This window comes from Ranitomeya imitator, chromosome 5 (genome assembly GCF_032444005.1).
Source record: "Ranitomeya imitator isolate aRanImi1 chromosome 5, aRanImi1.pri, whole genome shotgun sequence".
Lineage (NCBI taxonomy): Eukaryota > Metazoa > Chordata > Amphibia > Anura > Dendrobatidae > Ranitomeya > Ranitomeya imitator.
In genome coordinates this window covers 68797340-68812370 of record NC_091286.1, presented here as the reverse complement: position 1 = coordinate 68812370, position 15031 = coordinate 68797340, and the positions used below count along the sequence as shown (strand labels likewise).

The following is a 15031-nucleotide window of genomic DNA, read 5'->3' as shown; positions in this document are numbered from 1 at the left end:
CGCTGATACCCCATGTCTGGGGGTAAACCACTGTTTGGGCACACGTCGGGGCTCAGAAGGGAAGTAGTGACTTTTGAAATGCAGAATTTGATGGAATGGTCTGCGGGCGTCATGTTGCGTTTGCAGAACCCCTGGTGTAGAAACCCCCCACAAGTGACCCCATTTTAGAAACTAGACCCCCCAAGGAACTTATCTAGATATGTGGTGAGCACTTTGAACCCCCAAGTGCTTCACAGACGTTTACAACGCAGAGCCGTGAAAATAAAAAATCATTTTTCTTTCCTCAAAAATGATGTTTTAGCAAGCATTTTTTTTATTTTCACAAGGGTAACAGGAGAAATTGGACCCCAGTAATTGTTGCGCAGTTTATCCTGAGTATGCTGGTACCCCATATGTGGGGGTAAACCACTGTTTGGGCACACGTCAGGGCTCGGAATTGAGGGAGCCCCATTTGACTTTTTGAATACGAGATTGGCTAGAATCAATGGTGGCGCCATGTTGCGTTTGGAGACCCCTGATGTGCCTAAACAGTGGAAACCCCTCAATTCTAACTCCGACACACCCCTAACCCTTATCCCAACTGTAGCCATAACCCTAATCACAACCCTAACCCCAACACACCCGTAACCACAACCCTAACCCCAACACACCCGTAACCATAACCCTAACCCCAACACACCCCTAACCCTAACCACAACCCTAATTCCAACCCTAACCCTAAGGCTATGTGCCCACGTTGCGGATTCGTGAGAGATTTTTCAGCATCATTTTTGAAAAATCCGCGGATAAAAGGCACTGCGTTTTACCTGCGGATTTTCTGCGGATTTCCAGTGTTTTTTGTGCGGATTTCACCTGCGGATTCCTATTGATGAACAGGTGTAAAACGCTGCGGAATCCGCACAAAGAATTGACATGCTGCGGAAAATACAACGCAGCGTTTCCGCGCGGTATTTTCTGCACCATGGGCACAACGGATTTGGTTTTCCATAGGTTTACATGGTACTGTAAACCTGATGGAACACTGCTGCGAATCCGCAGCGGACAATCCGCTGCGGATCCGCAGCCAAATCCGCACCGTGTGCACATAGCCTAATTCTAAAGGTATGTGCACACGCTGCGGAAAACGCTGCGGATCCGCAGCAGTTTCCCATGAGTTTACAGTTCAATGTAAACCTATGGGAAACAAAAATCGCTGTACACATGCTGCGGAAAAACTGCACGGAAACGCAGCGGTTTACATTCCGCAGCATGTCGCTTCTTTCTGCGGATTCCGCAGCGGTTTTACAACTGCTCCAATAGAAAATCGCAGTTGTAAAACCGCAGTGAAATGAGCAGAAAAAACGCGGTAAATCCGCCATAAATCCGCAGCGGTTTAGCACTGTGGATTTATCAAATCCGCAGCGGAAAAATCCGCAGAGGACCAGAATACGTGTGCACATACCGAAACTCTAACCCTACCCCTAACCCTACCCCTATTCTAACATTAGTGGAAAAAAAAAAAAATCTTTATTTTTTTTATTGTCCCTACCTATGGGGGTGACAAAGGGGGGGGGGGGGGGGTCATTTATTATTTTTTTATTTTGATCACTGAGATATAATCTATCTCAGTGATCAAAATGCACTTTGGAACGAATCTGCCGGCCGGCAGATTCGGCGGGCGCACTGCGCATGCGCCCGCCATTTTGGAAGATGGCGGCGCCCAGGGAGAAGACGGACGGACCCCGGCAGGATCGGTAAGTATGATGGGGTGGGGGGGGAGCACGGGGGGGGGGGGGGATCGGAGCATGGGGGGGTGGATCGGAGCGCGGGAGGGGTGGAACGGAGCACGGGGGGGTGGAACGGAGCACGGGGGGGTGGAACGGAGCACGGGGGGGTGGATCGGAGCACGGGGGGGTGGATCGGAGTGCAGGGGGGTGATTGGAGCACGGGGGGAGCGGACACGAGCACGGGGGGGAGCGGAGCACAGGACGGAGGGGAGCTGGAGCAGTGTACCGGACAGATCGGGGGGCTGGGGGGGTGATCGGTGGGGTGGGGGCACATTAGTGTTTCCAGCCATGGCCGATGATATTGCAGCATCGGCCATGGCTGGATTGTAATATTTCACCAGTTATAATAGGTGAAATATTACAAATCGCTCTGATTGACAGTTTCACTTTCAACAGCCAATCAGAGCGATCGTAGCCACGGGGGGGGGTGAAGCCACCCCCCCTGGGCTAAACTACCACTCCCCCTGTCCCTGCAGATCGGGTGAAATGGGAGTTAACCCTTTCACCCGATCTGCAGAGACGCGATCTTTCCATGACGCCACATAGGCGTCATGGGTCGGATTGGCACCGACTTTCATGACGCCTACGTGGCGTCATGGGTCGGGAAGGGGTTAATGAAAGTAAGGACCAACTAACCACTCCTATAGCTACTCTAGCATAATGAACTTAGCCCATTTCAAGTGAAAAAACATCTAAGCAGAGTGCCATAAGAGTTACTTACCCATGTGTGGTTCAATGCTGAGTATGTCAACCACGAGCCCCGACGCGTGTTTCGCGTACTGAGCTTCCTCGAGGGGGCTGATCTCACTGCAGAGCTTACAACTAAAACTTCTTTTGCTTTTAGCTTACAGGCAGTCAGTGAGGGGGGAGGGACAGGACAACAGAGCTTTGTTTCATTACAAACATCTGAAGCTGCACCTACCATGTCATACTGCTGTCAGCCTTGCTGTACTGTCCCACCCCACTGACTGCTGATAAAGTGTTTGTTGCAATGAGGCACAGCTCTGCAGCAGAACTGACAGCACTAATCAGGAGATGGTAAAAAATTCAGAAGTTGTGAATGCGTTTCTATTATACTTTTCCTCTAACTGTTCCACTCATGCTTTTGGCTTACAAATACTGACGATAAAAACTTCATCAAACACTGAAAGTGTGCAATAGGCCTAATAGAAGAGCTACAGCTGCAAATGTGTTTGTAATGAAACAAAGCTCAACTTCTCCTGTACTATATTAGTTACAATCACAATCAGCATTGCAGTGACATCAGAAGAGCAAAGTGTCAGTCATTACGTGTCTCACACTGGTAAAACCCCTTTTAATTTAAAATACCGTAAGCTCTGGATACAGACTCTCTGTGAGATCTATGTCTGGTCCATAGATCCGAACAGCTCCTTTACATTTTAAAGAAAACACACAGATTTCTCTGGAATAAGATATCGAACCCAGATATCAAGGTATCATTTTATTCAACTTCCTACGACCTACATGCCAATATAGACGTCTTAGGAGGGTTGATCCTTCCGGTAGATTGCCTTCAAATATCACTTTAAACTTTGTGGTGCAGAGAAATATTTAGATAAATATTTATATCATCACAAAAATCCACAAAAAGTTATATAGCTGAGATCACTTTTATTGCCAGATGGTTCTGTAAAATATCATTTTGTTTGTTGCCAAAAGCATTGGAGCGAAGATAACAAAGGGACCGACTATTGATGTTTATCATAAATTCAACCCAAAATGGAAAAAAAAATCTACTTTGTTCCTACACAACACATAACTAGCAGCGCAGCTGGAAAGAGCTTTTCCAATATCTACGAGGAATACAACTTAGAGGAAATTCAGCATTGCTGATTTTAGAGGAACATACAAACAAGTGTCCCAATATAAACTATAAGTGTTCGGCGCTTCATTATAATTGATCACTTTATTAACCCCTTTTTGACCTCAGATGGCAATTCAGAATCAATTAAAAAAAAGGATTAACCTGATCGCTAAACGGCGTAGCGAGAAAAAAAATTAGAAACGCCAGAATTACGTTTTTTTTGGTCGCCGCGACATTACATTAAAATGCAATAACGGGCGATCAAAAGAACGTATCTGCACCAAAATGGTTATCAATAAAAATGCCAGCTCGGTACGCAAAAAAATAAGCCCTCAACTGACCCCAGATCATGGAAAATGGAGACGCTATGCGTATTGGAATATGGCGCAATTTTAAATTTTTTTAGCACATTTTAGATTTTTTTTTCACGACTTAGATAAGAAAACCTAGACATGTTTGGTGTCTGTGAACTCGTACTGACCTGGAGAATCATAATGGCAGGTCAGTTTTAGCATTTAGTGAAGCCAGCAAAAAAGCCAATCAAAAAACAAGTGTGGGATTGCACTTTTTTTTTTGCAATTTCACCACACTTGGATTTTTTTTCCCGTTTTCTAGTACACAACATGCTAAAACCGATGATGTCGTTCAAAAGTACAACTTGTCCCGCAAAAAATAAGCCCTCACAACGCCACATTGACAGAAAATTAAAAAAAAGTTATGGCTCTGGGAAGGAGGGGAGCTAAAAACGAACATGGAAAAACGGAAAATCCCAAGGTCATCAAGGGGTTAAAGAGGTAGGGTCATCTCACTAAGTGGAGGCAGAACACTGAAATTATATGCCATCTCTTGTCACCAGGTCAAAAGTGGCAAGTTCTCCTTATATTCCCACTGCCTTAAGTAATCTGTTTTTTTTCTAATCTACCATACAATTCCAGATATGTGATTATCTAGTGCTAATTTTACAGGTTTAAACAATGGGGCCTGTCTGTAGACTGCTCTGCATTATTGACGACAAGTCAAGCCTAACATGCCAAGGTGAGGAGACTTGAGCTGCAATGCTCCTCTGGGAAATATGCAAATTGTCTCTTCAGAGAGGACGAGGACTAGAACTCTAGTGCTTTTAGGATTGCTACGCCCTATAGCTAGTACTAGTACGAGTTCTAGCCCTCATCCTCTCTGAAGAGACAAATTACTGCATCTGAACACACTGGATGAACGTACCAGAAATGGGTAGCTGCCATTAAATACATCGAAATAAAACCAACCTTTTCACTTGATTGTCTTCTTTTCTTTACTTGGATGTGATCCGTTTCCACCTTTTCAGCCAGTTCCAGTTTTCTTTTGTTCCGTTTAAAAGCAGCCAGGCTTAACTCTGAGAAAATAAATATGTATACAGCCACCATTGTCATAAATTACCACGGTCATAAACAACATACTAAAGTATATTTGTAGCACCATTAAAGCTTGTCACCTCTGAAGAGCATTAGTAAACAAAAAAGTACATAAATACATAAATATACATATATATATATATTGATTTTTTGTTTACTAATGTTCTTCATAGGTGATTATATATATATATATATATATATATATATATATATATATATATATTTATCTCATCACAGATTGTGATGATTTTTTTTTTTAATAACCCAACCCTTACTTGTCTTCTCAACATCTTTGACCCTGACTTGTCAGGAGATCTCCTTGGTCTTCATGGTGTTGGGTTAGTGGTGGCTCTTGCTTAATGGTGTTGCAGCCTCTGTGACCTTTCAGTAAAGGTGTGTATATACTGACCGACCAGGTGACACTTACACTGCACACAGGTTTACTAAGCATCTGACTCGTGAAGGGACTTGCTTGCACCAGAAAAGTTTAATTAATCGCAAAAGGGGTGAATACCTATGAACAAGCCAATTTTTCGCTATTTGATCGTATTAAATTTAATCGTATTACAAGGGTTTAATACTGAATACTTTCGCAAGCCACTATATATATATATATATATATATATATATATATATATATATATATATATATATATATATATATATATATATATATATATATATACACACACACACACATATATATATATATATACACACATACATATATATATAATATATATTTACCAACAATACACACACAAAGTATGTATGTATATCCATACATATTCACACACATACACAAATGCATGCATGCATACGTATCTTAAAATTTACGAATCCCTAATAAAAGTAGCCAGAATCACCAGATTATTTCCCCTCTCTTTCATGTATAGACCAAACATATGTAAAAGAATATAAAATGGAATCCATCAGGAAGACTTCACTAAGGAAACCAGTGGTATGGCTCTATTGGTCCTAGCACACTAGTAAAAAAAAAAATCAGACCAGTCGTGCTTGCATTTAGTTATTCCATTTCTTGGTATTACTTCTTATGGCATCTCGAGAAATCCATCCAAGAACTTTTTGCATTACGCATTAACTTTCCTGATTACTAAATAGGTGTAAAATATATTCTCTGTTCAGGCATCTTCCTATTCTTTTCTGCTGAATCCTCAAATTTAAATTCAAACTAAACTACCGTATATACTCGAGTATTAGCCGACCCGAGTATAATCCGAGACTCCTAATTTTGCAAAAAAAAAAAACTGGGAAAGCATTAAGCTACTTACGGGTAGCGGCATTTTTCGGAGGCCCATGACAGCACTACGAGAGAGGGGATCCGCCCTTCAGGAACAGGAAACCTACAGATACAAAAGGGCGGTACCTCTCCCCATGCATCAGTTGTATTTCAGAGCCTGAGAGGACTACCGCGGTTAGTAGCACACAAATATACATTATATACAGTTTATGTACAAAAATAATCCATCATATTGAACTATATACCACACGTGAGATCTATCTATCTCATTATATATACTATAGGAAGTGCAACCCCCACGTGAATAGGGAGGGAACTAAGGGTGCTGTCATGGGCCTCCGAAAAATGCCGCTACCCGTAAGTAGCTTAATGCTTTATTCGGATTCCCATGACAGCACTACGAGAGAATTACAGAGATGTAAACTACCTTAGGGAGGGACTATAGCCTGCAGCACCCTTAACCCGAAGGTGAGATCAGAAGAGAACCCCAAGTCCAACCTATAGTGCTTGAAAAAGGTGGAAGGGGATGACCATGTAGCTGCCTTACATATCTGGTCGATCGACACTCCAGATCTTTCAGCCCAGGATGTAGCCATGGCCCGGGTGGAATGTGCCCTCAGATTCTGCGGAGCTGGGCCTCCACCTGCAGTATAAGCCAGAGAGATAGCCTCCCTAATCCACTTCGCTAGCGTGTACTTTGAAACTCTAAGACCTTTCCTGGGACCTTGGAAGGATAGAAACAATGCATCCTCTCTCTTCCAAGCATTAGTGACTGATATATATTCTAATAGACATCTCCTAACATCTAATGTATTGAGTAACTCCTCTTTGGAATTAGAAGGATTAGGGAGAAATGACGATAACACTATCTCCTGAGATCTGTGAAATTCTGAGGCCACTTTTGGTAAATAAGCTGGATCTGGTCTGAGGACTACTCTGTCCTGTAGAAATTCTGTATAAGGGGACAGCCTAGAAAGAGCCTGTATGTCTCCTACCCTACGAGCAGATGTAATTGCCACCAAAAATGCTGTTTTGAGGGATAGTAATTTAAGTGAGGCTGAATGTAAAGGCTCAAACGGTTCTTTAGTCAAGGCTGAGAGGACTAGGTTGAGATCCCAAGGCATTGACCTATTCCTGTGTATAGGTCTGGATCTACTAGCTGCTTTGATGAACCTTGATACCCAATAATTACCAGCAATGTTACAAGAAAATAGGGCCCCTAGGGATGAGACTTGTACTTTTAGTGTACTTGTGGATAGATTTAGCTCTAGCCCCCTCTGCAGGAATTCTAGAATCTGGTTGATTGGTATACCCTCTTCAATATTAAAATTTGAAGAAGCCAGAAACTTCCTCCAAGTTCTAGAGTAGATCTTAGTTGTTATGAGTTTCCTACTCTTCATAAGGGTATCAATGAGGTTTGGAGAAAATCCTCTGTTTTTTAACAGTGACCTCTCAAAGACCATGCCGTCAAATGGAGACCCTTCACTTGTGGATGGTTGATCGGACCTTGATGGAGTAAGTCCGGAATGTCCGGCAGTACCCAGGGGTCTTCCACAGACATGGTCCTGAGCCAGGAGAACCAAGCCCTTCGGGGCCAGAACGGAGCGATCAGTATGATTCTCGCTTGATCCTCCCTTATCTTTCTGACCACCAGAGGTATCAGGCTTAGCGGGGGGAACGCATAAGCCAACCGGAAATCCCATCTGATCAGGAAGGCATCCACTGCCAGCGGATATTCCCTGGGATTCAAGGAACAGAATTTTCTTGTTTTTCTGTTGTCCTTGTTGGCAAATAAGTCCACCTCTGGATGACCCCACCTGCGGACAATCTGGTTGAAGATTTTTGTGTTCAGAGACCATTCTCCTTGTCTTAAGGTGTTTCGACTTAGAAAGTCTGCTCTTATATTTTCCTTCCCCACGGCTTCCTGCCGCACTTTATCCAGAAGCTGAGGCTGCTGCTCACCATCATCTGCCATGATGAAGCTGTGGCCAAAAGCAGGGTTCTATCGCCAACACCTGCTTATATCCCCCTGTATTCCGGTCAGCAGGCCCTCTGGCGTGCTCCCCATTGGCCCCTGATGATCAGGCTGCAGCTGGGAGGTCAGCGGTGGTAATACAGGAAAACCGGTGTCCGGACCATGGGCGCCGCCATTTTGGAATGATCGCGCATGCGCAGTCAACCTGTGAACCGGAAGCACCTGCCGGCTCCACCCCCGGCGCCCCAGCGTTCCGGAAACGCTCAGTGAGCGATGCAGGACGCCGGGAATGCCCAGCAGTGCTCCGGACGGCGCTCCACTTCCGACGCCGCAACCACACCACCGCACCCCACCGCCGCCGCCTGACCCAGGGGGGGGAAAGAACTCTTACCAACGCCGGCTTCTGGAGACAAGGAATCCTCCGGACCCTGCTCCCTGCTGCCAACGCCACTGACGTGCAGTCCAGCCTGGACCACCGTGGCGTCTCCAGGACTCTCCGCACCGGTCGAGGTAGGAGACCCCCCCGCTACCAGATTCGACCGGCCGGCCTGGGCTCCTTACGAGATGAAATCTGTAGGATCCTGTCCCTCCAGGAACAGGAAACCAACTGATGCATGGGGAGAGGTACCGCCCTTTTGTATCTGTAGGTTTCCTGTTCCTGAAGGGCGGATCCCCTCTCTCGTAGTGCTGTCATGGGAATCCGAATAAAACTTAATGACTCGAGTATAAGCCTAGGGCGGGAAATGCAGCAGCTAATGTTAAATTTCAAAAATAAAAATAGATACCAATTAAAGTAAAATTAATTGAGACATCAGTAGGTTAAGTGTTTTTGAATATCCATATTGAATAAGGATCCCCATATAATGCTCCATACAAAAGACACCCTATATAATGCTCCATAAAGTTTATGATGGGCCCCATAAGATGCTCCATAGAAAATGTGTCCCATATAATGCTGCACAAAGGTTTATGGCCCCATAAGATGCTCCATAGAAACATTTGCCCCATACCATATTGCATAAAGGTGGATTATGGCCCCATAAGATCCATAGAATAATATGCCCCATATGCTGCTGCTGTGATTAAAATAAAAAAATGAGATACTCACCTCTTGTCCTGAGCAGGCGGGGACACCAGCACTTGCGATATTCAACTGTCCACCTTTCCACCACAGCGCACCGATGTGTCTGTTCAGGCAGAGGGCGGTGCGCACACTAAACAGGTCATCGTGCCCTCTGACCTGAACGTCACAGCCAGAGGACAAGGAAGACACAGCGGTGTGCAGCGGTGGAACGGGGAGAGGTGAATATCGCATGGCTCACCCTCCCCATCCTGGCGCGGTAGGCACGTCCCTGCTTCTCTGATGGTCTCTCTGGCGCCGGCAGCTCGTTCCTGTGTTCAATGGTCACTGGTAACGCTCATTAAAGTAATGAATATATGCTCCACCCCTATGGGCGTGGAGTCGCGTCCATATTCATTACTTTAATGAGCGGTACCACGTGACCAGTGAACACAGGAAGAGCTGCCGGCGCCCGGAGACCATCGGAGAAGCAGGGACTGTGCTGGGAGCAGGTGAGTATGTGACAACTGCCGCTCCCCCTCCCCCGCCGACCCCCTGGGACAATGACTCGAGTATAAGCAGAGAGGGGCACTTTCAGCCTAAAAAAAAGGGCTGAAAATCTCAGCTTATACTCAAGTATATACAGTAGTTTTTCTATCTTGGATAAATATCTGCTATGAATTTTCTTTTTTTTGTGGTCTTTTTACATTGAAATACATTAGCGTGTACTGTCAGCGGTTGAAGGATAGGATTTATGCATTGAATTCTTAATTAAGTAAAATCATAATAAAACCTAGGAATATATAAATCACTTCTTTCTCTCACGTACAAGCCAAGCATATGCAAAAAAAAAAAAGGAAATCAGTCAAGAAGGTTTTACTACTGAAACAAGAGAAAGGACTGTATACAAGAGGTCCTTGTAGTACAATAAAGACGACACATGTCTCGTAGCAATCCAATGTGGCAGTGCTGAGAAACCAAGCTTTGTGGTTATCAAGAAATTAGATTGGAAGTGTGTTGGGGGCAAGCGCCCAATCTACTTCAACGCTAGGTTGCTTTAGAACCTACACAGCTACAGTGCCTACAAGTAGTATTCAACCCCCTGCAGATTTAGCAGGTTTACACATTTGGAATTAACTTGGCATTGTGACATTTGGACTGTAGATCAGCCTGGAAGTGTGAAATGTACTGCAGCAAAAAAGAATGTTATTTCTTTGTTTATTTTTTTTTTAAATTGGGAAAAGTTTTTTCAGAGGGTCATTTATTATTCAACCCCTCAACCCACCAGAATTCTGTTTGGTTCCCCTAAAGTATTAAGAAGTAGTTCAGGCACAAAGAACAATGAGCTTCACATGTTTGGATTAATTATCTCTTTTTCCAGCCTTTTCTGACTATTTAAGACCCTCCCCAAACTTGTGAACAGCACTCATACATGGTCAACATGGGAAAGACAAAGGAGCATTCCAAGGCCATCAGAGACAAGATCGTGGAGGGTCACAAGGCTGGCAAGGGGTACAAAACCCTTTCCAAGGAGTTGGGCCTACCTGTGTCCACTGTTGGGAGCATCATCCGGAAGTGGAAGGCTTATGGAACTACTGTTAGCCTTCCACAGCCTGGACAGCCTTTGAAAGTTTCCTCCCGTGCCAAGGCCAGGCTTGTCCGAAGAGTCAAGGCTAACCCAAGGACAACAAGGAAGGAGCTCCGGGAAGATCTCATGGCAGTGGGGACATTGGTTTCAGTCAATACCATAAGTAACGTACTCCACCGCAATGGTCTCCGTTCCAGACGAGCCTGTAAGGTACCTTTACTTTCAAAGCGTCATGTCAAGGCTCGTCTACAGTTTGCTCATGATCACTTGGAGGACTCTGAGACTGACTGGTTCAAGGTTCTCTGGTCTGATGAGACCAAGATCGAGATCTTTGGTGCCAACCACACACGTGACGTTTGGAGACTGGATGGCACTGCATACTACCCCAAGAATACCATCCCTACAGTCAAGCATGGTGGTGGCAGCATCATGCTGTGGGGCTGTTTCTCAGCCAAGGGGCCTGGCCATCTAGTCCGCATCCATGGGAAGATGGATAGCACGGCCTACCTGGAGATTTTGGCCAAGAACCTCCGCTCCTCCATCAAGGATCTTAAGATGGGTCGTCATTTCATCTTCCAACAAGACAACGACCCAAAGCACACAGCCAAGAAAACCAAGGCCTGGTTCAAGAGGCAAAAAATCAAGGTGTTGCAGTGGCCTAGTCAGTCTCCTGACCTTAACCCAATTGAAAACTTGTGGAAGGAGCTCAAGATTAAAGTCCACATGAGACACCCAAAGAACCTAGATAACTTGGAGAAGATCTGCATGGAGGAGTGGGCCAAGATAACTCCAGAGACCTGTGCCGGCCTGATCAGGTCTTATAAAAGACGATTATTAGCTGTAATTGCAAACAAAGGTTATTCCACAAAATATTAAACCTAGGGGTTGAATAATAATTGACCCACACTTTTATGTTTAAAATTTATAAAAATTTAACTGAGCAACAAAACTTTTTGGTTTGTAAGATTTATGCATCTGTTAATAAATCCTGCTCTTGTTTGAAGTTTGAAGGCTCTAACTTATTTGCATATTATTAAACCTGCTAAATCTTCAGGGGGTTGAATACTACTTGTAGGCACTGTATATCACCAATATCAGTGCTATAAACACCCATTTCCTAGTATTTCCTGCTGATGGGAATATTAGGAATCCAGCTGTAAGTGCATGCCTATACTGGTGAAAAGTCAGTGCATTAGAACTGATAAATATTAATATAATCTTAATCACTGGATGCTTATATAATGTATTATCAGGGGTTTTGAGTCACAAGAATTCAGAAAAAGGTTTCGAATACAGATGGCTACAGGCACTGGGAGTGACTAACTAAATTTTACACAATTTAGAAGCATTTGGAGAGGCTTCTTTTGGCTGGAAACAATCAATTTGTTATCAAAGACACATGGATTAAGGGCAAAAATATGAAAGCTCATTACTAGTGGCGTCAGTCAAAGCTGTGATCCTACAGCCAGTTTTGGAGGAATCAATTACAGTAAGTCATATGTATGGTGCAAACTGTGAGAGAAACTTCCGGCATATATGCAGAACATATAGCTTTGACGTATGCAACTGAATGAATTACCTTCTTACTTTCAACTCTGTATATTTCAGAATTTACAGCCCACGACTTTATGGTATATGGTCAGATCCATAAAATGCTATGGATACATTTGGAGTTTATCTTGCCAGTGCTGCGGAGGCAGTAAGCCATAAATGGCCAATAATAACATATATAATGTAGTAAAATGGTAACATCCCTGTATGTTGTATAGATAATTAGTCTTAGGGCTGACCTGGGCCAAGAACAGCCTGTGGGGCGGACCTGGATGTTTCCATCCGGCCTGTGGAATAAGACAACAAAAGGGCTGGATGTAGTGTCTATCAGGTCGCATGTCGCGGTCGCCCTTCGCACCTATGTCCAACGTCTCAATTTGGCCAGTCTCGGTATCCTCGGGTCGCAGAGACCAGTGAACATATTGGTGGAGGAGCCGTCAGCTGCTCCTTCCACCATTCTGACTGTGCAACTGAGGGTGTCATCGCAGTAGCCTTGTTATATTGCGCCTGCTGTGGAGCCTTAGTGTACAGAGCAAAAACAGAAGTAGCTCGCTGGGAAATGATGGCGAGGTGAGTAATGGTTATTTTTTTGGGCACGAACTTATAGGGAGAATGTGTGTGGTCACCACTGTGCGCGCTGTGGAGGACATCATAATGTGTTGCGGGCTGTGGTGCAATAGTACTGTGGGGATCATTCTGTTTTGGGGAGCTGTGAGGGAATACCTCAGAGGATCATCATTTTGTATATAGGGAGCTGTAGGGGATCATACGGCATTGGTATCATCATTCTGTGTGTGGGATCATACTTTTTGGGAGACTATGGGGGCGCTCATATTGTGTTGGGGGCTGTTAGGGATTATACTACGGTGGAGGGCTCATAAAGCTTGAGGAGTGTGTTCGGGCATTTATACTTTGTGAAAGCCATCATGATGTTTCTGGTGTGATACTTTTTGGGGGACTCATATTGTGTACGAGGCTGGGGATCATCATACTGTATATGGGAGGCAGAAGGGTCCAGTGCACTGTGTGAGGAGATGTAGGGACATAGTACTGTTGATCATACTTGTTGATTTACTGCTTTTTTACATATTTTATAAAAATCAGTAAATTATATGGTTTTGATCTGCTCAAAAATAAGCTATAAAATTAATATCAAAATCTAAAAGAATATATTAAAGATAATATTTAACAGAATCCATTTCAGTGTATTGGTTCGGCCCTCCACAACTGTAACGGTCTCTCATGTGACCCCTTGGGAAAATTAAAATACCCACTCCTGTTGAAGAGCATAAAACAGGGATTTTTGTGTTACTCACCGTAAAATCCTTTTCTCCGAGTCGTTCATTGGGGGACACAGGACTGTGGGGACACAGGACTGTGGGTGTATGCTACTGCCGCCAGGAGGCTGACACTAAGTAGGTATAAAAAAAAAAAAAGTTAGCTCCTCCTCCATAGTATAAACCTTGCCACTGGCCCTGACAGCTCCAGTTTGGTGCACAAGCAGTAGGAGATAGAGAAAACAAAACAGCATTAGAGCAAAGACAACATGTCTAGAATACTACTATAGTCTGAACAACCCCATAGACAAATAAAATGAATACGGAGGGAGCTGTGTCCCCCAATGAACGACTCGGAGAAAAGGATTTTACGGTGAGTAACACAAAAATCCCTGTTTCTCCATCGTCTCATTGGGGGACACAGGACTGTGGGATGTCCCAAAGCAGTCCCAGGGTGGGAAGAAGACTCACTGGAAGAAAACCCCTAGGCACTTACCGCCTATAGGTGTGATACCGCAGCCTGAAGAATTTTCCTTCCCAAACTTGCATCAGCAGAGGCCTGAGTGTGGATATTATAATGTTTAGAGAAAGTGTTCAGGCTGGACCAAGTGGCCGCTTTGCAAACCTGCTCAGCTGAAGCTTGGTGCCGAAGCGCCCAGGAAGCCCCTACCGCCCGAGTAGAGTGTGCCCTGATCCCAGCCGGGATGGCTGCACCCTTGATACGGTAGGCCTCCTGAATAGTGGTTCTTATCCATCTGGCTAAGGTCGATCTAGAGGCTGCGAGTCCCTTTTTATGACCCGCAGGAAGAACGAACAGAACATCCGTCTTTCGAAAAGAAGCGGTCCGAGAAACGTATCTTCTCAGAGCTCTCACCAAATCTAGAGTATGGAGAGCTTTTTCCACCCGGTGTGTAGGCGCAGGACAAAAAGAAGGCAAGACAATGTCCTCATTAATGTGGAATGAGGAGACTACTTTTGGCAAAAAGGAAGGTGCTGGTCTCAGCACCACCTTATCCTGATGAAATTGTAGAAACGGCGCCTGACAGGACAAGGCCGCTAACTCCGATACCCGCCTAATGGATGTTATAGCTACCAGAAACAAAACCTTCCAAGAAAGGTACCTTAAAGGAATATCTTGGAGGGGCTCAAATGGAGGTTCCTGAAGAACACTCAAGACCAAATTAAGGTCCCAAGCTTCTATCGGACCTTTGTAAGGAGGGACTATATGAGAGACTCCCTGCAAAAAAGTTTTTACTTGCAGATTGGTAGCGATCCTGCGCTGGAAAAGAACCGATAAGGCGGATATTTGCCTCCTAAGGGTACTTGGAGCGAGACCT

The 15031-nt window shown here is 44.5% G+C and overlaps 1 protein-coding gene across 3 annotated transcripts in view; it reads right to left on the bottom strand.

The window, feature by feature from the left end:
- TASP1 (taspase 1) overlaps positions 1-15031 on the bottom strand; it is a 215769-nt gene that overhangs the window by 115355 nt on the left and 85383 nt on the right. For all 3 annotated transcript variants that reach the window (XM_069768773.1, XM_069768772.1, XM_069768774.1), the window contains one exon: positions 4857-4963. In XM_069768773.1, the coding sequence (XP_069624874.1) occupies positions 4857-4963 (107 nt within the window). The remainder of the gene's footprint in view (positions 1-4856; positions 4964-15031) is intronic.